Source organism: Pinus tabuliformis, chromosome X (assembly GCF_031772625.1).
Source record: "Pinus tabuliformis cultivar Carrire ecotype Pingquan chromosome X, CPIR1, whole genome shotgun sequence".
Classification (NCBI taxonomy): Eukaryota; Viridiplantae; Streptophyta; class Pinopsida; order Pinales; family Pinaceae; genus Pinus; species Pinus tabuliformis.
The window spans coordinates 1,592,749,419-1,592,776,867 of NC_142308.1; the positions used below are offsets into that span (position 1 = coordinate 1,592,749,419).

Sequence of the window (27,449 nt, forward strand, 5' to 3'; positions counted from 1 at the left end):
TCTTAGGGGCTTTGTCAGAATATCAGAAACTTTCAAATCAATCCCAATGTGATGGAGCCTTATTGCTCCTCGTTGTACCATATCTCAGATAAAGTGATACCTAATATCAATATGCTTGGAGCGATCATGAAACACGTGATTCTATAGTAATCGGATTCCACTCTGGTTGTCGCAGAGGATCACGGTGGTATCCAACACATATCCAAATAGCTCACTGAAGAGCTTCCTCAACCAGACAGCTTCATAGGAGGCCATACTAGCAGCTATGTATTTCGCCTCAGTGGTGCTCGAGGCTACTGATTTCCGTTTCTTGCTCATCCAGGATATCGAAGCAAAACCCAAAGAAAACCAGCATCCATAAGTGCTCTTGCGACCCACCACACTGCTAGCCTAATTAGCATCAGAATAACCATGTAGCATCACATCTTCAGCAATGTATCTCGGTCCATGAGTGATTGTGCCCCGAAGATATCTCAGACGATTCTTGGCAACAATCCAATGTATATGATGAGGCTCAACCATATATTGGTTCAATGTGTTAACTACAAAACATATGTCCGGACAGGAGTTCACCAAGAACATCAATGCTCCTATGAGTTGACGATACTCAGAAGCATTTCCCAATTCAGGTCCAGCAGCACTACCACATAACTTCTTAAAGTTAAGTTCCTTCAGAGTAGTCACACGCTTGCAGTCCACCATCCCAAATATTTCCAATATCTTCACAACATATTTTCCTTGAGAGAGGAAAATTTCACCTGGATTTTGTCAGACCTCCAACCCTAGGAAATAGTGCATTGGTCCTAGGTCCTTCATCTCAAATTTAGAATCCAAATCCCTCTTACATTTGTTAATGAGAGGGTCTGCACCTGTTAGAAATAGGTCGTCCACATAAAGTACCAGGATGAGAGGTTTATCATTTTCAACCTTAAAGTAAAGGTTCGGATCGACTTCCCTTCTAGTGAATCCTAGCTTCATCAGATAGCTATCGATCCTCTCATACCAAGCTCAAGGTTCTTGCTTCAATCCATAGAGGGATTTCTTCAACCTGCATACATGATATTCCCGATCATGAACCTCAAACCCCTCGGGTTGTTCCACATAGACTTCCTCTTTGATTGAACCATGCAAGAAAGCGGTCTTGACATCAATCTAATGTAGGTTTCATCTTTGCATGGACATAAGGGCTATGATCGAGTGGATGGTGGCATATTGGGCAACAGGTGAAAATATCTCATCGTAATCTACACCTTCCTTTTGAGAGAAGCCTCGAGCAATAAAGCGAGCCTTGAACTTTTCTACACTTCCATCAGCTCGATGATCGATTTTGTAGAGCCACTTAGAGGTGAAAACCGATTTGTCTTGGGGTCTAGGGAACATATCCCAGACATCATTCTTCATAATTGAATTGTATTCTTCATTCATAGCATCCTTCCATACTTGATGCTTCACGACTTCTTCAAATGATGAAGGCTCATTTTGAATGATAGTGCTCATGGCGGTCATATATCCTTGATACCTGTTCGACTTCTTGCTTTAACGAAAAGTCCCCCTTGGTGCAATGTGTCTCTCAGCATTTTCGAGAGTCTCCCTAAGCCATGAGGGTCTCCTTTTGGAGGAGGAGGAGGGCTCATGAGGAGGAGGATCAACAGGATCCATAGGTTTATCAACATTAGGCATCATTTCGTCTTCTTTTGCACCCTGATTTCCAGTGTTCGCTTCTTTGTCCTTCCTTAGGATAGGAAGGTTTTTGATCTTCCTAAGGGCCATATCTTTGTCAAAGGTGACATCATGACTTATCTCAACTTCCTTTTAACCAGCCACATAAATTCTATATCTGTTAGAATTTTTAGTATAGCCCACAAAGATTCCTTTCTTCCCAGATGCACCCAATTTGCTTCTTTTCTATTTCGGCACATGAAAATATACGGGACTTCCAAAAATTCTAAAATGAGATACATCAGGTTTCTTACCAGTGAACATTTCTTCAGGAGTATTGGAGTCCAATGCTTGATGAGGGCATCGTTTTTGAACATACACGGTGATACTTTTAGCTTCAGCCCATAGGAACTTCGGAAGGCCTTAATCATGAAGCATGGCACGAACTGCTTCTATAATAGAGAGATTCTTCCTTTCAGCCACACCATTCTGCTCAGGAGTGTATGACATTGTAGTCTCCCTCTTAATGTCAGCTTCTCTGCAATAATATTTGAATTCATTGGATTCATACTCGGTCCCATTATCAGTCCTCAATATCTTGATTTTCTTCTCGGATTGGTTTTAGATCAAGGATTTGAAGTGTCGGAACCAGGTGAACACTTCATCCTTCTTGTTTAAGAAGTAGATCCAGGTCTTGCAAGAATAATCATCCGTAAAGGTGATATAATATAAGTATCCTCCCAAATATTTTACAGGCATCATACCAGATATGTCAGAGTGGGTCAATTGTAATATATTTGTGGTATTTCTATTACTTGAGGGGAATGGTCCCCTTGTAAATTTTCCTTCGACACATCTTGGACATACACCTTCATGCTCTACTTTGAACTCGGGCATACCTGTCACCATCTGTCTCACATCGGGTAGGGCCTTATAATGAGGATGGGAAAACCTTTGGTGCCATAGTTCAGATTGTAGATATGTGTCACAAGACATGGCTCCCAATGGACTTCCTTCAACTTGATACAAAATGTCAACCCTAAACCAAGAGTAAAATCATCTTTAAAATTTATTTTCCAAACACGTACCTTTCCATCGATTAATGCCACCTTGAATCCTTTGTCCTCCATGGCTAAAATGGACACCAGGTTCTTCTTGAGATTAAGTACATATAATACTTCTTGCAAATGAATAGTGTTACCTTGATTCACTTGAAGGGTAACATTCCCTACTCCCTTCATGGGATAGGTGGAATCATATCCAAGAATGATCTCCATGTTTCTCTCATTTTCTATCAGATTAAAAAGGGTTTCCTTGTATCTGATGAAGTTCCTTGAGGCGCCACTATCAATCAGCCAATTTCCCAAAGTGTTCAGAGGAGAGGCAGTGGAGAGGGTTGATATAAGATAGTACTATTTTTTCTTATTGTTAACAAAATTTGATTCTTCATACCTCGAGTTCCTTGATTTCTTAAAGGGTCGACCATTTCCTTGATGTCCCACATTCCTTTTTCCTTTGCCATTGGACCTACCATTCCTTTTATTGTTGTTGTTGAAGTTGCCCCTAGAATGATTGCGATCATCATCATGCGATGTGTCCCTTCTATTTGGATACTCCCTTGCATAGTGGCCAAACTTATTGCAAACAAAGCACCTACCCTTCCTTCCTCCCTTAGATATAGGATTTCCATGGAAATGACCTTTAGACCCTGCATTATTTCTCCTTTTGGCATGAGCAGAGAATGTAGCAGGGTTGCTTCTATTAGAAGGAATTTCTTGCTCAACCATTCTTGTTTCTTCTTGAATCCATATCGACATCAATTCTTTAAACCCTAGAATTCGATCATTGTTGAGGACGGTAGTTCTAAATACATACCACTCAAGTGGGAGTCCTCCAAGGGTGGTGAGAGTAAGTTTCCTGTTAGGAATGACTTCTCCAATTGAGAGTAGATCATTCTTGATCTCAGTAATCATCAAGAAATAGGATTGAATTGCTCATCCTTTCCCTTCTTAATATCCTTCAACTTATTCTTGAGAAATAGAATTTGATTAGCATTACTAACCTTGAACATGTTGACCAACCTATCGTAGATCTCCTTGGAGGTCTTCAATTTGGAGATGTAGGCTAGAGATGCTTATCAATAGAATCCTTGATAATCTTCTTTGCTTTAAATTTAGCCCTATTATATTTCGTCTTTGCAACAGCCAGTGCATTTGAAGGAGGTTCAGGGATTTTACCCTGCACATAGTCCATCACTTCTTTTTCTTCCAAGGTCAAATCAAGAGACGTCTTCCATCCATGATAGTCATATTTATCATGGAGCTTGTCTTCACCCAGGAAGTAGGATGGGGAACCCATTGAACCTTTTGTCCTTGTCCAACTATCTTTGGTGATTTCCCTTTCACTCTTGCTTGGGCTTTGTCTTCACCTTAGCTCTAATACCATGTTAAGTTTAGACAACAATGGTATGTTCTATGCTTTAGAAAAATTTTACTTCAATTTCTTTATTAGCCCAGTATCAATATTCACATTAGCAATCACATCAACATGACAGTAAAATGCAGATAGAACATAAATATAAACAATAGAAGACAAGCCAAGACAAGAGGACACAAGATGTGGCACCAGCCAGGGACAAACTCCAATGTGGGGAAACCGTTGATCAAATCTTCTTTTAGTCTTCAATAGTTCAACAGAGAGAGATAGTACAATTTATAAATATGATAATTTATAACAGCAGCAAAAGAGCCCTAACCATAAAAGTCAACGTTGGTTAACATGGAAGATTTGACCCTCAGCAAGTTGGTCAACTTCAGTCAATTTCGGCCTCTAAACAACAAGATAAAACAACCCTTAAAATAGTCAAATTCATCCTAGTCAAAGTCTGGTCAAACAACCCACCTGTGGTTAGCCCTACCTGCAGTCAAAGCTGGCCAAACTGTCCAGAAATTCGGCCTCTTGAAATTTCAGCCTCCTGAAATTTCGGCCTCCTAAAATTTCACTCTCTTGAAATTTCAGACGTGTGGAGAGAGAGAGGCCTAAAAATCCGTACCCAATGAATGAGCTGAGAGAGAGAGAAGTGTGAAGATGAGTGTGTCCAAATGAGGCTAAGTCACCTTCTATTTATATGCAACGTTGAGGATGAATAGATGTGACTGTTGGGCTTCTGAGCGTACATAAGTTTGTTGGCCGACCTTGAAAATTTGACCATAATCAAAATAAATTCATAACTTCATTTATACATGTCAGAATCGGATGATCTTTAGATCAATCCTACACCTCTCGGAGATAGGAATCCAATAAAAATATCAGCTGTCATAAATAAGATGACCCATGTGGAGTTTGGCCCTAGTTTCCAATTTTAACAAGATCTCACCTTTATCTCCTCAAATTTTCACGATGTGAAACATCCCAAGAGAAACTTTATAGTGAAAATGAAAATATGACATGTTTGAAGTAGATTCCAAAAGCATTCAGAAACCCTAACTTCCTTAAAGCATGTCTCTGAAAGTATAGTGAACAAATTCTTGTAATTTTTAAATGTACACAAAAATATACCCTTCATGTCCTCAAAATTTCATGGTCCAAAACATCCTAGAAGATAAGTTATAGAGAAAATACCAAGATGGCGTGTTCACTCCACAAATCACATTTTTGTTCCACTTTTAAAACCCCAAGAGTATTCCCTAAATTATTTTTCACATATCAGATATCGTCTTGCTTGGATGATCTTTAAATGCACTCATCTATACTTTATTTGTAGTGTCTCTATGTTCACTCATGTGACCAACTTGTAAAACTAGCTAGGTCAATGTGACATAATATTTCATATCTCCTCATTCCCACAGAATTATAAGGAGTGTCATATACCGTTGGAAAGGTCTCAGAATAAAATATTCAACTATATATCTTATGCTCCCATTTGAACTAAGTATTTAGAGTAAAAATTTCTTCAAAGATAGGGTTTCCAAATTGGACATCAAAAGCTCAAAAACAATATTTCCATCAATCTCCATCTTGCAATATTTATCTCGGTAGTGTAGTCATTAGAGAAACTTTGAGGTAAAAAATGGTCCTGAAAATAAAAATGTACAAATAAAATTAGCTTTATAAGAAGCAATAGGATTTAAGATGATGATGTCAACCATGGTGGGTGATTCACCATTTTTGCAGTTAAAAAAAAACTACTTTTTCAACTCGTATTTTCAACCTATCTCCTTACGATTTTACTCAAATTTCGAATGGGAGCACTCGTGGGATGTGGAATTTAATTCCTCATCCAAGGAGTACCAATGTTGCATACTTTCGATGGACTTTTCTACACAAAAAATGAGAAATAGATGAAAAATGTGATTGCAATCATGTTTTTCATGTATTTCTCATTTTTTGTATAGCAGGGTCCATCGAAAGTATACAACATGGGTACTCCTTGGATGATAAATTAAATTCTGCATCCAACGGGTGCTCCCGCTCGAAATTTGAGTAAAATCGTATCAAGATAAGTTGAAAATACAAGTTGAAAAAAGCAGTTCTTTTTTTTTCTCTCTCTCTGCAAAATTTGATGACGTAATCTAATTCTTTTTTTTTCTCTGCAAAATTTGATGATGTAATCTATTCTTGTTTTATTATTTACACTATTATTTTATAATATTCCTTAGGAGGCCCATTTTAGACCTTAAAATTTCTTTAATATTCCCCTTATCTTTGACATCAATGACAACTATATTTGTAGCAACCCTAATACTACTAACTCTAACTCCTCCCCACAAACTCTCATCTCTCTTCCTTACATCCAAGGAACCACCAATCTAATCTCCGAGGTTCTAACTAAGAAGAATTAAAACTATTTTTAAACCATTTAAAACTCTCAAATGTCATATGTTCATATCTTCTACAGACAAACATGATCCGATTGTTGGCCTTGGGGTTTACCAAATTCCCTGCTACTATGGAGAATCTTACATCAAACAATCTAGGAGGTCATTTAGTGCCCACATCAAAGAACATATTGATGACACTTGTCACAACCACACTTCTAAATTGGTTATTGTCAAGCATTCTCACAACCCCAAATAACTTATCTACTTTGAACAAACCAAAATCTTTGCTTATAAAGTTTTTTATTCCTCTCATATCATTGAGAATCCATTGAAATTGAAAAGCATCCCAATAACTCTAATCATGAAAATGGCTATAAACTAAGCCAATCCTAGAAACTTATCATTCATTAGCTCAATAAATAATAATATTTTCTTCCCTTCCTATTTTTACCTTTGTTCTAACACCATTCCCCTCCCTACCTTTTTCCTTGTAGTGAATTTTGATTTTCCTTTCTCCCAATTTCTTTATGTCTCTTCTCTCTTTCTTCCCCTAACCATTTTTAGCCTACCTTTTTCCTTGTAGTGAATTTTGATTTTCCTTTCTCCAAATTTCTTTATGTCTCTTCTCTCTTTCTTCTCCTAACCATTTTTAGGTATCTTTTTTATATTTTCGTTCTTTTCCTCGCCTCCATTTATCTTTCTGTTTTAGTTATAATTTATTTAATATTTCTTCCATAATAATATTTCTTCCTTTTCTTAATTATTTTTTTCCTCTTACCTAATCCTCTTCCATTTTGTTATGTTGTTCTTAATCATTAATTGTTCTTTAATTATATTTGCATCTAATTTTTCCTTTATTCTAAGGGTTACGGTTACTTCACATTTTAATTTAATTCTCCCCGAGGCTCTCCTGACATATCATCAATCTAAAGTTCGCGTTGACGATGGGTCACTAGTTCCACCGAAATGTTGTTATTTCACACTGTTTAATAAATTTTTAATATAAATTATTCCGTTCATATTCGAAATTTCGATCTAATTTCTATCAAATTTGTAAAAATGATTTTCGTATGCACAAAATATGACAATTTTGCCATACATCAAAGGTATGTGGTCACTCGCCATAGGATCACCATACAATAGATGCACACTTGTCATGTGGCAAGCTTTCAGAGACGTCACATGTATGACAAGTGACAGTTGTCACGCGGCAATATAGTGAGCTTGCCCCCCGCCAGGCGTGATGTCAATATCACCCAACCCGATACCATGAAAAGTTAGTTCATATGGGACAAGGGTGGAACCAGTATACAAGAACCTTAATCTTTCGTTAAAATATTTGAAGCTAAATCTTTAATTAAATGAATTTCTTCTAATTTAGTATATACTTGGAAATTAATATTAATTTAATTTAATAGCGTTACAACTGAGGGCAATCAAAGTGCATTCTATGTAATCTGGTTGGTTTAGGGTCGACTTTATTACCTTGAGCATAACGTGTTCAGTGGCGGACTAGTGAATGTTCCGTCCAAAAATAAATTGGCCATCTTGCCGTAAGCAGCGTCTGTTAAATGAATCCCGTCCCAGTTGAAATGTTGCTGAGGATTTGCACACGAAACAGCTCCTCCCTCGCCACACGGTGTACTGATATTGAAATTGTACGGCCCGGCTGCTCCACAACATACCTGTAAAACATTCGTCTGCAATCCTGCACAGTTCACTGTCACTCATAGTTAAAAAGAAATGGAGATTCTAAATTTTTGGTCAATGTAAAAGAAAACTAATTTCTCCCAAAAGTTTAAAAGCATATGAAAAGTATTTCCTACCGAAGGATTGGGGATACTGTAGGACTGCTCAATGTAAAAGAAAACTAATTTCTCCCAAAAGTTTAAAAGCATATCAAAAGTATTTCGTACCGAAGGATTGGGGAGACTGTAGGACTCTGAGAGCTGCGTTGTAATAGTCTGCAAACACGAATTTAACATCCGAATGCTGAGCTTGCAATTCCGCAACTCGCGCCCTAAGAAGATTGTTTCCCTTTTGTGCAAAAGCATTAAACCTCGGCATACACCCAATTTTGTCCAGTGGTTCTCCAAGTCCTGTTGCAAATTGTGCTAAATATGCTGCCTCACAGCCAATCGGCAAGTTGTTCTGAACTAAAATCTTCCTTGCGCCGCCTACTGTAATCAATGTCTGCCGCAAAAATAATAATGTAGATGAGATTAGCGTAGATGGAACATAAAGTTTAAAATATTAATCTTTATTCTTTGACCTTAATTTAGCTTAGATTTAGTAGATTGCAGTCGAGAGAAATCAGAATGTAAAATAATTAACAAATACTGTTACTTAAGCTTAATTTAGCTTAAGCTTTCTATGAAATGAAATGGATAAAATCGCTTACCTGCAGCGCGTTTATGATCTTATCCACGACTAAAGGGACAAAGGTCTGGACTTCTTTCATCGACCGTTGCTGAAAGAATGCATAAGTATAGTCGTTAAAGCCGATCTCCCCCATCAGAAACAATGCATTTGCAAAATGCTCGTTACAGTCTGCATAATGCAAAAAAAAAATCAAATAAAGAGTCAGAAATTGAGTCGAAGTGCAGTTGGAGGTTAATAAGACAACACATAAAATTATTTCATAAGACAAATGGAAACAATTAACAAGAAGACGAATAAGCACCTTTTCCTCTGTAGGTTGCACAAAATTTCGGTCTTTGAGATAAAAACCACTGGATCTGCGTGTCCAGAGAAAATGGAGTCCCAACGAGCGCAATATTCTTAGATGAAAAGAAATCAAGGTCTAAAGCCGTGGCTCTGCCCACTGCGAAGTTGACTCCGCATTTGAAAGTTGAAGTCCTATTGCCGAGATATGGATCTAAGAGCGGCAAACCAGAAGCATTTGCTGTACAAATGCCAGTCATTCATGAATATGTAAAGCTTTAATAAAATTTCCATAATCTTTTAGAAGGCTTAAAGAACATACCGATATAATCGACGATTAATCGTCCGTCAGAAAAGCGGCCCGTCGGTTTGCGAAAATATGTTTCGCCATATGGCAGACTACCAGATGCTGGTTTTGAAACATTTGATATCATTGAGGCTAGCAAATTTCCTGTATCAGCGAGGGAATCTCCAAAGCTGTAAATAGCAGTGTAGCAAGAAGCATCAATCGTCCAGGAAAGCTGCGACCACAATGTTATGACTACAAAGAATGCAGTGCTAATCTTCATTTTCTTCATTCATATAAACCGCTGTTACTCTCACTACCGGATTTGAGGATGCGAAGAAGAAAAGTAAGATTCCAGGCTATGAATTAGGGTGCCTAGACTCGACTCGGAGTATGCTCTGTTACGGCACAACGACCACAATGTTATGACTACAAAGAATGCAGTGCTAATCTTCATTTTCTTCATTCATGTAAACCGCTGTTACTCTCACTACCGGATTTGAGGATGCGAAGAAGAAAAGTAAGATTCCAGGCTATGAATTAGAGTGCCTAGACTCGACTCGGAGTATGCTCTGTTACGGCACAACGACCACACATTTAATACATGCCGGTTAAGACACGAAACACTCTAATCTGACATGACCACATGTAATGTATCTGCTCCGATCAAATTCTTGCCGGTTTCTACCCACGTGTTTTCACCATGATTTAATATATGAATATTTTAAATTTATCCTTCACATAACTAAAGGATATTTAGTTTGAATCGAGATACTTGATCCCAGGATCTTTCTTATAATTTGCTATTTAGCCTCTATCAATTCTATATCTATGTTTTTAAGCATATTACAAATTTTGACTCTTACTACATATCTTTGTCTTTATTTTTCAATTTTGATATACATATACATACCCTCCACATGCAGGGAATAAAAACAAATTTTGATATACATATACATACCCTCTACATGTAGGGAATAAAAACAAAAGTCACATTCACTTTGATAGAAGTAATATTGATTTTTTCTAAGGGATTTGAAAAGGGATTTAGGCTAACAACATTGATCAAATCTATTACCATTTTACCATTACCCTTTCCACCACCATTAGTAAATTCTCTAATAAGACTTATTATAAGAAAAATAATCGAACTTCCAATCCTTGGTATGATAAACACTGTAAAATTGCGAAGAAAGCAATCAGAGACGCCCATAATGAAAGCACTAAGGTCTAGAATCTAAGTATATACAAAGCTCTCATTAAGAGGAAGAAGAGGTCATATATTAATAAGAGACGAGAGCATCTTCCCCACCTTTCTAAAGTTGCGCCTAGACAATTTTGGCAGAATGTGATTGTTCGTAAAACTAAAGATAATCATTCTATCCCCCTAGAAAGTTGGGATAACTATCTTAAGAAGTTGTATAACTCTTCGGACACCATGGGAACCATCTTAAACACTCCTACTAAGGATGATATTTTTTCTCTGGAAGACGTTGAGTCTAGGATTAATAAGTTTGCTAATGGGAAGGCCAAAGATATTGAAGGTTACCAAGCTGAGATCTTTAAAATAGGAAAATCTATCCTCATTCCTCATCTCCACAAGCTTCTCAATTTAGTTGTAAAGCATGGCTTCCCTAAGCTTTGGATGCAAAGCCTTATTGTGCCTATCTTCAAAAATGGGGACAAAAGTGTTCCCTCTAACTACAAGACCATTATGATTAGCCACATCCTAGCCAAGCTTTATGGGCTCATTTTGGAAAAAAATCTTAGCCTTTGGCTTGAGAACCAGGGTAAAAGAGCTAAAGGGCAAGTTGGTTTTAGGAGACATCACTCGACCATCGACCACCTTGTCACCCTTAGGATCATCGCGGAGGAATGTCGCAATATTAAAACCGATTTCTTATGTTTTTCTGTGGACTTTAGAAAAGATTTTGACACTATCCCCTGAGATAAGCTTTGGGAGAGGCTTGAAGAGATCATGGTTCCTCCTGAAATGAGGATTTTTGTGATCCACATCTACAAGACTGTCATTGCCAAGCTTAAGGGTGGTCTAAAGATATTAAATGTAATATCAGGGTTAAGCAATGTGTTGTGGGGAAAAGTATCCGACTCGGATGACCCTATCCCTACTCTAAAGGTGACAGTCTTTAGCAACAACTGAAAGTAAAGCTTTAATGTTTTCCTTTATGAAAGTACAGAGAGAAGGAAGAAAAGATTAACCAACCGGTGTCTTTCGCTTTTGTCGATCCTTATCCTCTCTCTTTGTCTCTTGTTCCCAGCTCCTTGCTCCCTTTGCCGGTCCAGCTACACACAGATCCTGCACAACAGAGAGAAGAAAACTACAAGATACATGTACTCATAACTGATGCATGGATTAGAGTGAATCAAATATACAAGTAAATACAATACATCAATGCAATACAAATATATAGGAGAACATTCAAAGCTTTATTGATAAAAGTAACAGGGTTCTGAGAAGGTTACAACCATCAATGGCTCCAATCCAGCAACACCTCCCCAGCAGCAAGAAGTCTCCTCTTCACCTCTATAAAAGCAATCACCCAATAACTCTAACTGTAAACCAACAGCACTTCCTTGCTTTGCACAAAATTCCAGCCTCTTTAGACCTCATAGACGAGCTCTATATATAGGATAGAAGAAGAAAGGATGAGTCAGCTTGAGACTGACATAAAGCTGCCTTGTGTCCTCTCCCTCTTCAGTTAAACTTCAGTTCTTGAGTCCACTTGGAGATCCTTGCTTACACATGGAGATCAAGTACCTCTTACTCATCACAGGGCGAATCCCATGAACCAAGTGTCAGTTTGGAAGCTTCCTGGGCAATTGACACCTTGCAGAATGACTGTGCCACTTGGCCAATCTCGCCCAGCGCAGGTAGCCTTCATTAGATTTGACTTTCAGCGCAGGTACAAGGAGGAGCAGTTGCATTCCAGCGCAGATGCTCAGTGGAGCAGCTGACATGATCCAAAAATAGCCTGTTTTTGAGTGTTTTCAGGTGGAGAACTGATGGGAAGTGCTGTGGTTTGCTGACCTTGCTCTTTTAGGGGTAAGAACAACATGTTTAGGGACTGAGGATCCCTGTAATTATTGACATTTCATGCTCCATGCTGCGAGGCACAAAAATGTCTATAACAGTTGCCCCCTAAAGTATGAGGCCGTTTATCGGGTGAAATGCTTTATCTAGAGGGTCCGAAGTTCATTCCAGTGCTGAGGAGGCGCCCTGTAATACAATACAATACAATACATTATTTTTCATTTTGTTTTCATGATCTAGCTGAGGCGGGCATTCCCATGCTCAGCTTTATAAATACATTTTGGTACATAGAACAGACGATCGTCTGATGGTAGACTGATAATTTTCTGCTGAAATTATCATCCTTTGAGTAGGATGATCATCTGCTGCAATGATGTACATGACAAATGCTTTTATATTTCCTGAATATGTATCGCAGCCCGGATGGATGAAACTAGATCCGGGGTCTTCAAACTCGTTCGATCTTCACTCTAAGTACAAGTCGATCCATGCGAGAATTTCGCTGAAGTCGAACATGGAAAGACATCGCTTGATTACCGGTCAATGATGAAAACCGTTAACAAGCGCGAGAGGAATCACCGATAATGATAATGACCCTCAAGGTACTGCAGTACAATTCACGTGGCGTGAATAAAGGACTTGGCGTCGAACGCCACGCAAAATCTTCTGGTCGAAGGTCATTGATGTATACCTGTCGTCGGAAGTGAGAAACTTGCCATTGAGGCATGCAAGCTTCAAAGTACTGATGGGGTTGTTCCTAGATCAACTTCTTGGATAATGAGCTGAAGTCGACAAGAAGCGATCCGTCAAAGGAGGGCCTTAATGAATCCCACATCAATGACACGGAACGGAGCTAATGATTTTAGTGGAGGTGAAAACAAACTGTGATATATGATTCAGGGTGGCGATCATGAATGGATGAAGGATAATGTATGGCAGTGGATGGGACACAGTTGACACTTTCAGAATGACCCCTCTTGAACATATAACGACACTGATGCGATGGATCGGTAGCATTACCCCAAATGTGGATGATTTGGCGAAGACCATGGTGATGAGACCGGTGAATGAAACAACCCAACCCGATGTGGAACGGAGGAAAAGTGTCATGTTCAAGAGTGACTTGCTACCATTAAGCTTTGATGTTCTCCCAATTTTTCCCCAGTCATTTCTGACCAGTACCTCTTTATTTTTGTCAAGCTTGAGGAGGATAACATATGCTTGTTCTATAACCTGCCCTTCGGGCAAGCCCATCGCTATGATTTAACGAGCTTAGCGATAGGGAAACTCGTTCTCGTCTAAAGACAAGTTTGTCGCTATTTAATCATTTTAACGAGTCTAACGACAAAGAAAACTCGGTCCTTTTCATTTTTAGAGAGTCTGAAAAGGTACAGAAAGTTAACTCCATAATTCCTTTTTCGTCATCTAATCCCTTAAGTCCGAAAAAGTATAAAACAATACAGAAGGGATGGGTTTTCGATTGCTTTAACGAGCCGAACAAAACAAGCGCTCGATCTTTTTGTGCAATAATCCCTCAGGTCCAAAAAAGATTAAAATCTAGAGGAGGGATAGCGTTCCGGTCGTTTAACGAGCTGGAAGGCCAAAACTCGGCAAACTTTTCATATTTTACGAGTCAGTGAAAAGAGCTCAAAGAAGACTCGTCTTTTGAGGAACGAGTGATAAACAGGGATAGCAGCAGATTCCAGGTACAAATTGGAATTTTCCAATCACGGTAGTGTCACAAGGATGGCTAGGTGAAATCACTCTTTGCAGCTGTTTCTCAAAAGAGGTAAACACACAAATGGAGGTGAATGATCGGCCAAATGAACAGTGGAGGTGACGGCGCACAAACACGACCAAGGCTTTTATGGCTGATGAATTTTCGATCTCAAAAGGTTATTTACCGGTTCGTTTTTTCTGAATGAGCTTGAACTCTGAAGGAAAGCCTGCTCATAAACTTATGTTTATTTTTTAACGAGCATGAACTATGTGCTAAAACTGCTCGGATCTTGCGTTTATTTTTTAACGAGCATGAACTATGTGCTAAAACTGCTCGATGATAAGTTTGCATGCCCCCAGCATAATAATGAAAATCGAGGTGCATGCCCCCCAAGCTTCATTGCATTCAACTCGGTGGTTGGAATGAAGGTTTACCTTTGAGATTTGGAAAGGGGATTTGTTTCATTTTTTAACGAGGTTGACATGAGATAGGAACTATCCTCGAAGCCCACTGTATTTACAGTATTTCTATTAGGGCGATGATCCATGCTGACAAAATGTTTAGGAATCTTCCGAATCCATTAGATATAGAAGATTTCATATTGTAGGTTTCCACTGTGGCCACCTCCGCCAGATTACTTGCAGGCGGTAGGGAAAAAGTACCCATTAAGGCAGGGTCTTTTAGGAGACCTACTCCAATATTTTGAAGCGAATGATCGCTTCCATGTGTCATTGGAATGCTTCCCGTAACTTGTGAACTGTCGGGGAGGAAAGTTTGTTGGTCGACGACTGTAATCCCTCCTTGAAAGGGAAATGCAATCTTCCTGAAGTAGGTCGACACGACTGCGGCCATGGCATATATCCAGGGCCTTCCTAGTAGGATGTTGTAATCGAGGTTTCCATCAATTACTTCAACATCGACTTCTACTGTTTTTCCCCCCAGTTCAACTTGCAAGTTACCTAAAATCCCGTAGGGAGTGTATGATCGTCCATCAAATGCTTTTAAGGTCGTTGACGATTTCGACAAGGGTGGTGAGCCTAAATTTTTCTAGCAACTCATCGACATAAGACATGTAGATGCCCCCTCATCAATAATTGTTCGATGAACAGTTTTGTTGAGGGCTTTCACTTGAATAAGGAAAGCTAGTTGAGCTGGTAACTTAGGGTCATATCCTTTATGATCAAAGGCCACAAGATTGGAATCCATTGGGCCAATCCCACCTATTGCTGATAATAAAGTTTGCTCTTGGGAGGGGCAATTTTGCAGTACCTCAAGTGTCGACATAGCGGACGGCGATTGGGCCAGGTCCTCTATTATATTATAATTCTGTGCTATTTTGGCACGAGGATTAAATGTCGATTTGTGTACTACTCCCTTTGGCAACTTTACCATTGGTTCAGGAATGATGGGTGGCACAACTTTGGTCAAAGCTGTCGTCGAACTACTAGGTTGTTCATTAGCCTTGTTATTTGACAGCCATGGATTCCCGTAATCTTTATTCTTTGTCAAAGCATTATTCTGCTGCTTTGAGGTAGACAACATAAGCACTTGGGATCGGGAAGCATTTTGATTAGCAACCAGATTTTGACCAGGATTAGGAAACGGATCAGTCAACACAGCTGAGGTTTTCGGACTCTTAAAGAATCTTTTAAGCTCAGCTTTGCATGGACAATCTGCTGTCCAATGATCCTCATCGCATATATGACACCCCGAAGGGGGTTTCCCTTTTCTCCCTTTCTTTTTCTTCTTGTCTCCTGGTTGCTTCAGTTGTTTGCCCTTGTCGTCCGACACGGCACTTACTTCCGAGGCAAGAAGTTCTTCATTTGCATTTTGATTCGAAGTCTTACGGGTTTTCTTAGACGAATCCCGTGTTGACTTTGCATTTGCAGTGCCAATCACACCATCGCCGGCATGAGAGTCACTATTTGATCCAGGAGGGGGAGGAATTGAAAATTCCGGTCTAGGGGCGTCAGGTATCTTGTCATAGAGCGTGCCAGACTGAGTATATACTAAGTCTAAATACTGGGCACGAGCAATAACTTGCTCCTCTGTTACGACGCCTCCCTTGGCCACATCTTCTGTTATAGCAGGAAGAAGCGACTTTATAAACCACTCAGCTAAAAGCTGATCTGGAACATAAGTCTTTACCATTCTGCGACGACGACGCCACTCATGTATATGATCTGATATATGTGTGGCCGTTGTCTGCTTGAAATTGGTTAAGATCTCAGTTCCAGTTTCGTACCTTATAGGTAACTGAAAGTGTGTTAAGAAAGTCGTGGCTAGGGAACTAAAATTGTCGAAAGAGGCTCTAGGTAATTCAATATACCATTTAGCCGCCGGACCAGTCAATGTCCTCTGGAAAAGGCGAAGCCTTATCGAATCATCATTCAAGGTATTCGACGAACACCACAGATGGAAAGTCATCACATGATTCGACGGGTCTTCGCCAGGATTTCCATTGAATTTAGGAATGTCCGAAGGAAGTTTGTGAGGAATCGCTGGCCACCAATGGGCATAGGCGATTGGATCATTCGTCAATCGATGTAAATCTGGTAATTCTAGAGTCGCCACGAATGGCAACTGCTGATTTAGGTTTGGCGAGGCGTACCCAGGATACGATGGAATCGCCTGAGCAGTAGGCCTTTGCATACCAGCATAATGCAACTGATGTTGATAGGACTGATATGGCTGGTGGGCTTGGCCACTGTAAAGTGGTTGATTTAACCCGTTCTGAATATAGGGTTGCCCACTATTCGCAAAGATCTGTTGCTCAGATCCCTGATACACCTGTTGAAACTGAGGTTGTTGGTATTGCACCATCCATGGTTGTGAAGCCATGTTTTGCTGTGCGACACTAACCGACGGACCAAGATTCGGGGTTATGGTCCCCGTTTGTATCTGTGTCGTCCCGGCAGTTGGCGATTGTGGTTGTGTTGCAGGGTCAATGGGCTGTTGCATTACAACTTGGGGTTGACATACAACAGGCATCGTTTGAACTTGCGACACGGTTACAATTGCTGGCGTCGTCGGGATACTAGACATAGGTACACACTGTTGCATGGAATATACAACTCTTGGTTGTTGGGGTAACATAGGTACCCAACCACTCGTCGTTACTTCAGTCAAACCTGAATGTTGTTGAAAACTGCCGTATGGGTATCCCCCCGGAAGGGGAAGTGAAAGGGCATATTGCCCCCCATACGGTAACAATCCGGAGCTCAAGGGTATAGATTGCCTTTGAGGACTGGATGGCCCAAACTGATTTCCAAAGGGATCAATTTGTCTAGTTTCAACATAAGAATTACCGGGTATTATACCGGAAGAACAAACTGGAACAGACCAAGTTGTCGTAATAGTCCCTGGGTGGACTCCTTCTAGCTGATGAGGGCTAGTTGGGACAGCTGGTATGCCGACAAACATCGTTGGATTGACAGCAGGAGCTTCTGCTGTCGCTGTGTCGTTTGGCACAGTCCTAGATGTCGACGGTTGTTCAGACATTTTAAGTCTATCCAATAAACTGCCTAACGATTCTACAGGAACTTCCTGTGGCGATGGACAAACTTCTGATGCAGAAGGAAAAAGAGTGGTGCCTACTCCAAAATGAGTTGGAGTATTTGCTTGCTGGTCCTCTACAATTTCCTCTATTGCAATCAAACCAGGAGGAAGAGGAAGACCGTCAGGTCCGTAAAAGATTTCTGGTGCCGAAGAAGGGGTTGCTTCGACAGCGACAGTTGTTTGAGCAACAAGACTCTGTGGATCGGTTTCAGATGGAACTGGTTCAGTTATGCAAGTACTTGTCCTCAGACCAGGATCAGTACAACTGTCCCTCTGTTGCTGTTGAACTTCTTCAATAGAGGCAGGGATTCCAGAAATACCAGGAGTGACCAGAATCTCAGATGTCGTCGGAACTGTTGTTCTAACTTTAATGGGAGATTTCGACCCGGTCAAGCGAGTTCGCTTTGTCCGTACTACTCTCGATTCCGGAGACAAAGACGGTTGACTCGCGAGTCTCCTCGAACGACGGAGTTTTAATTGACTTTCCTCCATGGTTGCGGATTACTTGATCAACTAAAATACAAAAAGGGGAATTATGTTTCCGTATTGAATGAATTTTATTAGACGCTTTTAGACACAACTTTGCTTTTTCATGTTTTAAGAGTCGAGAAAAAGCTAAAGATGACTCTAGTCGCCTTCGATGTATTAACGAGCCCGAAGTGACAAATGCTCGGTTGGACCTTTTCAGTTATAGAGTTTGAAAAGGGCCAAAAGAAACTGCTCTGGAGATCTAGGCAGAGGGTGTGCCAAACCTCTCGCGAAACCACAGAATACGTTTTACGGTACGGGTGGTCGATCTTCGTGAATGCTGTGTTCACTGCATCGCGATTAGTAGGGCGGTCGACACGGCTTCCTAAGGATAAAGGATAAATGCCTATAGGGGTCTCCCAATATACGCGACGGTACGCGGGAGCACAAGTCCGTATTAGTGCTATCGTCTCTCAGGAGGAATCACCCACCTTCGTAGAGATCGACAGTCACTACGTTTAACGACGCCGGAACACGTCTCTACCTAGACCTCTATTGTGAGCGTTATGTTACAATGCGTTTTTAGATTCATTCAATATATTTTAAGTTGATCTTGTTTATCAGTTTGTCTTTCAGGATCACCACGAGATGTATTGGTACAAATTCCTAAATGCAGCTAAAATGATAAGCAAGCTTTACAATCTTTTTAGCTTTGAAAATCCTAACTACTGAGGGGAGAGAAAAGACACTATCTTTCCACACAGAGCACAAAGCACAAACTAATGCACTTTCTCCTAGATCAGACACGCAAACTTATCAAAAAAAATGCAAATGCAAGATGCATGTATTTCTTTTCTTTTCCTTTAATGTTGATGTAGACAAAAGGAAATTGTTGTATAATTTTCGAATTCAATTTGAAGCGTAAACAAACAAGTTTCGTCTAAAATGAAAAGACACCTTACAGGTACTTGTTTCAACACTAAAAATATATGAATTCAAACCATAATATGAAAAACAAACAAACTCAAACAGCCATGAACAGTAATAAAACTAGCTCTTAAGATCACAAAGACACTTTTACAGTTCAGGATCTAAGAGGTCACAGCTATACTGGTTTGCTTTTCACAATGGGAAACTGTAACTGAAACAAGAAATACTGAAAGAACAATCACAGTTTCATCACACAACTGAGGCGGAATAATGTCAAGGAAAGTTGGTTTACAGCAAGTACAATGACCAGCAATCAGCAGCAAAAAATCAGTGAAAACAGGGCTAAGACACAGTGGAAAACCTCTGGAAGACACTGGCTAACAGGTCCAGCGCAGGCTCTGGTCTGTCAAATTGACTTCCAGCGCAGTTCCCGAAGGGAGTACCTGCGCTGTAATGCAGACTGCCTGTGGACAGCCTGCTCTGGGACACGAGAGTTGCGTTTACAAGGATTTCCGGGTCATAAAAAGCTCAAAAATGCACTGTTTTTGCTGAAATAAAAAGCTATAGGTCAAGTACAGGCTAAGGGATGATCAAGAGGATGAAAAGCTATCACAAAGAGTACAAGAGTCTTTTGTAGATCAGCTCTTCAAATCATGAATCTGCTCAAAAATGAGCAAGAGTAGCAGTCCCTCTACTTCGCTTTTGATATAGTCAAAAGCTTTTCGATTTGGTACTCTTTGGTTCAGGAAATGAATAGCAAAGATACTACAAACACCAACAAGATACTAGGCTCCCCAGCGGAGTCGCCAGTTTGTTGTGGGGAAAAGTATCCGACTCGGATGACCCTATCCCTACTCTAAAGGTGACAGTCTTTAGCAACAACTGAAAGTAAAGCTTTAATGTTTTCCTTTATGAAAGTACAGAGAGAAGGAAGAAAAGATTAACCAACCGGTGTCTTTCGCTTTTGTCGATCCTTATCCTCTCTCTTTGTCTCTTGTTCCCAGCTCCTTGCTCCCTTTGCCGGTCCAGCTACACACAGATCCTGCACAACAGAGAGAAGAAAACTACAAGATACATGTACTCATAACTGATGCATGGATTAGAGTGAATCAAATATACAAGTAAATACAATACATCAATGCAATACAAATATATAGGAGAACATTCAAAGCTTTATTGATAAAAGTAACAGGGTTCTGAGAAGGTTACAACCATCAATGGCTCCAATCCAGCAACACCTCCCCAGCAGCAAGAAGTCTCCTCTTCACCTCTATAAAAGCAATCACCCAATAACTCTAACTGTAAACCAACAACACTTCCTTGCTTTGCACAAAATTCCAGCCTCTTTAGACCTCATAGAAGAGCTCTATATATAGGATAGAAGAAGAAAGGATGAGTCAGCTTGAGACTGACATAAAGCTGCCTTGTGTCCTCTCCCTCTTCAGTTAAACTTCAGTTCTTGAGTCCACTTGGAGATCCTTGCTTACACATGGAGATCAAGTACCTCTTACTCATCACAGGGCGAATCCCATGAACCAAGTGTCAGTTTGGAAGCTTCCTGGGCAATTGACACCTTGCAGAATGACTGTGCCACTTGGCCAATCTCGCCCAGTGCAGGTAGCCTTCATTAGATTTGACTTTCAGCGCAGGTACAAGGAGGAGCAGTTGCATTCCAGCGCAGATGCTCAGTGGAGCAGCTGACATGATCCAAAAATAGCCTGTTTTTGAGTGTTTTCAGGTGGAGAACTGATGGGAAGTGCTGTGGTTTGCTGACCTTGCTCTTTTAGGGGTAAGAACAACATGTTTAGGGACTGAGGATCCCTGTAATTATTGACATTTCATGCTCCATGCTGCGAGGCACAAAAATGTCTATAACACAATGTTGTCCCCTTTCCCCTACCCTTTTTGGTATTTACATTGATAAACTAGAGGAGTGTCTGGAAACTGCGAGCTGCAAAGGCACCGAGCTCGCTAGTACTCTCATTACTCTTCTCCTTTACGTTGATGATATCGTTCTTCTTGCAAGGAGCCATGATGACCTAGACAAGCAACTTAAGGCTCTTCATGTCTACTGCTCCAAGATGGGTATGACAGTTATACCGACAAGACTAAAGTCATGATCATTAAATCCAAAAATATCACCCATGGTAGTTTCGTCTATGATAACCATTGTCTTGAGCAGGTTTCTTCTTATAAATATTTGTGTATTGACTTTCCTCATTAGCTCAACGAGAATTATAGCATCGAGAAAAGAATTATTAGAGGTTGGAAAGCTCATTATGAGCTTGAAAACAATTGTAAGTCAGTTGATCTTTACATTTGGAGTAAAAAAGGGTTCATGTTTGAGACTCTCGTCACCCCTATTATCTTATGCAGATGTGAAGTTTGGGGATGAAGTATATCTAGGGAGTTGTGGAGAAAGCTTGAGATGATACAAAAGAAATTCATAACTTATAACCTCAAGATCAAGGGAAATACTCCCTATCCTATCCTCTTGATCGAAGTTGGCTTGTCCCCCATTGAAAGTGTGGCTATGTTTAGATATCTGATGTATAAGAAGAAGCTTCACAATATGGAATCTAAGAGGCTCCCAAAAATTTCTTCTAACTTTAGTCAAAACCCCTACCTGCACCTCAAGCGCGGGTGGCATCAGGATGCTCAGTCTTGGCTCAACCTTTGGGGTATTAAGGAGGAGATCATCATGGGAAGCAAGGACAATATCAAAGATACCATTAACTCCAGTTTTAAGGACAAGATGTGGGATGGCTAAGGTACTATAAGGAGGTGATCAACCCCACCCTTGATAACCAAAATTATCTCTCTATGTTGACTAGCACTAAGAAGAAAATGAACATCGCTAGGATTAGAACTAACTCTCATGAGTTTCGGAGTGAGACCGAGTGGTGGTCTAGTCACAAGACTCCCTGGGATGATAGCATTTGTCAGATTTGTGATACTAAGAAGGTGGAAGATGAAAATCACTTCCTTTTAGGCTACCCAGCTCTTGCCCACACCCACTCTCATTTCCCTATCATCAGCCACACCTCCAATCTTCTTGACTTATTAAGCCAGCCCAACTATAACAATCTTGGAATGCTTCTTTCCCTACTCCTTGATCACAGAAACAAGAATTTGAAAAATGAAAATTATACTATCTTTTTCTGAGGTTCGATAGTCCACATTGGTCTTAGTACAGGTTACTCATCATCATCATCATCATCTTTCCCATAAACTCTATTAAATTTTGAAAATAGTAACCACCACCATCATCACAACAATTACACTTTTAACCATTTAATTTTTTTCTATTTATTATTAAAATTATAAATTTTATTCAATTATTTATCTTATATTTATAATTTTAATTAATTATTTCTATTAATTTTTAACATTATAGATTTTATTCTATTCTTTTAAACAATTCTATATATCCATAAATCTCAACACATGAATACATATTAAACATTGTGTTAGAAAAACTCACATTATAAGGTTTTCATCTTTATTTTTAATTAATTGTAATTTTTTATCATAAATTATTATTTTAAATTACTTTAATAAAAAATAATTATTTTTTTATATTTTAAATTATATTAATAATAATTAAAATATTATAATATATATATCAAATTTTTATAATAAAATTTACTTTTATAAAATTTTATTAAAACCATGTACATATAAAATTCACTTAATGTGATCAAATGTATCTATGAAATGAAAAAGAAAAAAATTAAAAAAAAAATCTAAAGTTTACCTATCCTAAAAATTAACCTAAACTTGTTTTATGAAACCACTTCTTTCATTATCTTTTAATGAAAATGATACTTTACATTTTTTTTGAAATGTAATAATATTATTTTTAGTATGATTGTGATTTAAATTATATTTTCAATTGTAAAAATAGATTTAGTATGATGAGAAACCAAATCTGCTAGAGATTAAAGTTAAAAAGAATAGTTATATATCAATTTATAAAGTAATTTTACAAAACTTTATGGAGTTTATTTAAATATTTTGTAATCAGATTTTCGGTATTAAAAATCCAGAAAAAACAAAAAGTCGCCTTCCTTCAACTTGACAAAACACATGCTCATCATATGAGCTGTCACCGTCCTCTCAGTGCTCCACTTTACTAATAAAATTCCGAGTGATCGTAGCCACACATTGGTGTGGTCATTCAAAACTTTATGGAGTTTATTTAATTTTGCAAAACTTTATGGAGTTTATTTAAATATTTGTAATCAGATTTTCCGAGTGATCGTGTAAAGTAATTTTGCAAAACTTTATGGAGTTTATTTAAATATTTGTAATCAGATTTTCAGCATTAAAAATCCAGAAAAAAACAAAAAGTCGCCTTCCTTCAACTTGACAAAACACATGCTCATCATATTAGCGGTCACCGTCCTGTCAGTAATTAAATTTTTACATGTAATAGTAAAAATTATGATTGTTAGGTTATTGACATTAAAATCAAATTAGGTGCAAAAGATTTATGGATGGGATATTGTATTGAATAGAACCTTAATTTAGGTAACTTATGAGATCATGAGATAAAATTGTTGGAGAGGCACAAAATAATATAAACAAATGTCACACAATAATATGAATTGTTATTTTTCTATTGATCATACGAAAATTTGATGACTACAATGACTTTGGTGAGGGGTATTTAAATATTTTTTGATTAACAACTCATCTAAAATAACTTGATATGTAACCACACACTAAATTCGACTATGACTTAACTCGACTTGACTTAACTTAACTCGAATCTCAAAATTTAGCCAACTCTTCATGTGTGAGTAATTAGCTTATTTTAACGCTCCCCTTAATTACCACTGCTAAACTAAGACAAACTCATAACAACTCAAACATGTCTGCTAGTCTATGTCTCAGCTAGGCTTACAATACCCAAGTTTCTTCTCTAAAACTTAGACACATCTTTTGCTAATGACTTAGTAAATATATCCACCAATTGATTACTAGATTTACAAGGCTTCAAGTGAACTTCTCCATTGCTCACAAGTTCTCTGATAAAGTGATATCTAGTATCAATATGCTTTTTCTTTTGATGAAACAAACTATTTTGGATAGTGCGATCGTTGAGGTGTTGTCACAATATATTGTTGTTGATACTTGTTGTTTTTGCTTGAGTCCATCAAATACTCTTTTGAACCATATTGCTTGACATGTTGTTGATGTTGTTGCTACATATTCTGCTTCTGCTGACGAAAGTGTCATAATAGGCTGCTTCCTAGATGCCCATGAAATCACACATGAACCAAGATGGAACACATAACCAGAAGTGTTCTTCGTATCATCCAAACTACCTGCAAAACCACTGTCAGTGTATCCAATCAAATCCTTCTTTTATGTGCTTGCATACATTATGCCACAATCTTTAGTTCCAGTTATGTATCTCAAAAACAAGATTTCCTACTCTCCAATGTGTATCTTTTGGAGTCTCCATAAATCTAGAAATCAAACCCACTCCTTGCATAATATTTGGTGTTGTAGCTGTGAGATACATGAGGCTGCCAACCAATCTTTTCAATAGAGTTGGATTGACATATGATCCTTCATCATCCTTGCTTAACTTTGTACCTGTTGCAACTGATGTAGGGATAAGTTTACAATTTCCATCCTAAATATTTTTAGCAAATTTCTAGCATATTTATTTTATATATATATATATATATATATATATATATATATATATATATATATATATATATATATTCTTTTTTTCCAGATTGCTCAACTTCTATGCCAAGAAAATGTTTCATGAGACTAAGATCTTTCATCTCAAATTCTTTCATCATGGTTGCTTTAAATTCATCTAATTCAAAATCACCTGTATAAATCATGTCATCAACATATAAGCAAACAATCAAAATATGTTCATGCTCATTTACCGTTGTGTACAAGGTAGGCTCAATGTTGCTTCTGCAAAATCCATTCTTGATCATGTAGCTATCAATTATGCTATACCAAGCTCTAGGTGCTTGCTTCAATCCATAGAATGCTTTCTTCAACTTGTAAAATTTATCTTCTTTACCTTAAACTTCATAACCTAGAGGCTACTGCACATAAATTTCTTCTTCTAGAATTCCATTCAAGAAGGTTGATTTCACATCCAACTGATATACTTTCCACTTATTCTGAGTTGTCGAGGCTAGAACTGCTCTTATAATATCCAATCTGGCTACCAGAGCAAATGTTTCTCCAAAATCTATTTTCGGTTGATGTGAGAATCCTTTTGCTACAAATATTGATTTAACTTTGTCAATTTCACCTTTTTCATTCAACTTTATTTTGTACACCCATTTCACACCAATGATATTTTTGTCCTTTGGCAAATCAACAAAATCCCATGTATCATTCTTTTCAATAGATGCAATTTCTTCATCCATGGCTTGCCCCCAATTTTCATCTCTAATTGTTTCTTCAAATGAAGAAGGTTGGAATGACAACAATGAAAAATTTGAATTAACATCCAAATCATCATAAATATATTTCAGACTTCTCATCTTTCCCTTACCATTGCTTGATTCATCACCTTATTGATTGTTGGAAGATTCTCGATCTGTTGATTTGCTTGAAGATCCATGCTGCTCATAAAATATTGGAGCCCTTGCTGGTGTGAATTTGTTTGGTGTATGTTATTGTGATCCCTGCTACTCATATTTTGCTACATCATCCTCTTCCATCAATGGTGCTTGTGCATCAACTGTTTTTTCTACACCCCATTCCATGACTCTTGTTCTTTAAGCACAAAATCTGTGTTAATTATGGTCTTCTTGGTGACAGGGTTACACAATTTGTAAGCTTTTGATTGCTCACTATAACTAGTAAATATGCATTTCTCAATTTTATCATCCAATTTTCCTCTTAGCTCCTTAGGCACATGTGCATAGGCTACACATCCAAACACTCTGAGATGAGATATGCTGCAAGACATACTTGACCATGCTTCTTTTGGTACTCTGTTCATCACACTCTTTATAGGAGATAGGTTTATCACATAAACAACACATGCAATTGCTTATACCCAATACTCATTAGACAAGTTTCTTCCTCTCAACATGCTCCTTTCCATGTTCATAATGGTTTTGTTCTTTCTCTCTGCTATACCATTTTGTTGCGTGTGTACCTGGTTGTAATCTATCTTCTAATTCCATGTTGTTTGCAGTAATCATGGAATGCCTTTGAATCATATTCTCTACCATGATCCAACTTCAATACCTTGATCTGTCAATCACTTTGGTTATCTGCTAAGGCTTTGAATTTCTTGAACTTTGCAAAAGTTTCAGACTTCTGCTTCAAGAAGTAAATGTTGGCATTTTGGCACAGGTGTGGCGCTACGGTACAGGTGTTGTCCTTGATGGCAACTCTCTTTGATGACAGATCTCAGTCCAGACTACAAGAATGAAGAGAAATTTCATATACGCAGGTTCATTAAGCCCAAGATGCGTATACACGCCAGTACGCTATATACTAAGTCGCGGATACGCAGGCTCGCTATATACAAAGTCGCGTATACACGCAGTTTCATGAACAGAAAAGAGCGTACATGTCGAGAAGCTTCCCTTTGGTCCGTGGTAGTTAGTCCTCGGTACTTGAGCCTATGTTTTTGGACCAAGGTATCTCGACAGTCGTGTTGATCCCGAGTTTTGAAGTTGATGGTATTGTATTTCTATGGTTTTGGACCGTGGAATTGAGAACGGCCTAAGGCTATATAAGGAGAAGAAGATCATTAGGCAATTGTATTGAAAAAGTCTTGAATATCTAATGAAGAAACAGATCTAGTATGCAGGTTCTGGGTTGATGATACATTGCTTGATCTGAGCTAAGGAGAGATCACATCGGTTGATGGAAGGATAGATCGGGATCAAATTGTTTGAAATGAACTATCGGTATATGGTTTATTACGCATATTTTTAGATCTGCATACTGACGCAATGTTATGTTCTGAGTATGACTGATGTCTGGTACAGCTGCAAGTTATGAGAAATTATTTTTAGATCTGTACGCAGGTTGGCTTCGGTAAAAGCACGTGTATACGCGGGTTTGTTTCATTGAAGTAGCGTATATCTTTTGAAGCTTAATTTTTGGGTTGCAGTTGGGTCTGTCTGTTATTGCAAGGCTCTGTAGTCTGCTCTGTGTTCTGGTGACTGGGTGTTGACAGGGTTTCAGTGGTTTAGTGATTCAAAGATTGATGATGCTAGTATTGGTTGTTTTGTGCTTCTATGATTTGTTATGCAAAGTGAATGAATCATGGTCTTCAGA

General features: G+C 38.6%; 1 protein-coding gene across 8 annotated transcripts in view; it reads right to left on the reverse strand.

Moving 5' to 3' along the window:
* The window catches only part of LOC149146112 (GDSL esterase/lipase At1g28640-like), a 71,904-nt gene extending 61,867 nt beyond the window's left edge, over nt 1-10,037 (reverse strand). For 3 of the 8 annotated variants that reach the window (XM_089453386.1, XM_089453385.1, XM_089453384.1), the window contains exons 1-5: nt 9,466-10,031; nt 9,163-9,384; nt 8,881-9,029; nt 8,396-8,672; nt 7,965-8,187 (exon numbers count right to left, since the gene is read on the reverse strand). In XM_089453386.1, coding sequence (XP_089309512.1) covers nt 7,965-8,187; nt 8,396-8,672; nt 8,881-9,029; nt 9,163-9,384; nt 9,466-9,721 — 1,127 coding nt within the window. In that variant the 5' untranslated portion in view covers nt 9,722-10,031. Of the gene's footprint in view, nt 1-7,964; nt 8,188-8,395; nt 8,673-8,880; nt 9,030-9,162; nt 9,385-9,465 lie in introns of all 8 variants that reach the window. The other 5 variants (XM_089453387.1, XM_089453389.1, XM_089453388.1 and 2 more) reach the window with 4 other exon arrangements.
* Between the last annotated feature and the right edge of the window lie 17,412 nt (nt 10,038-27,449).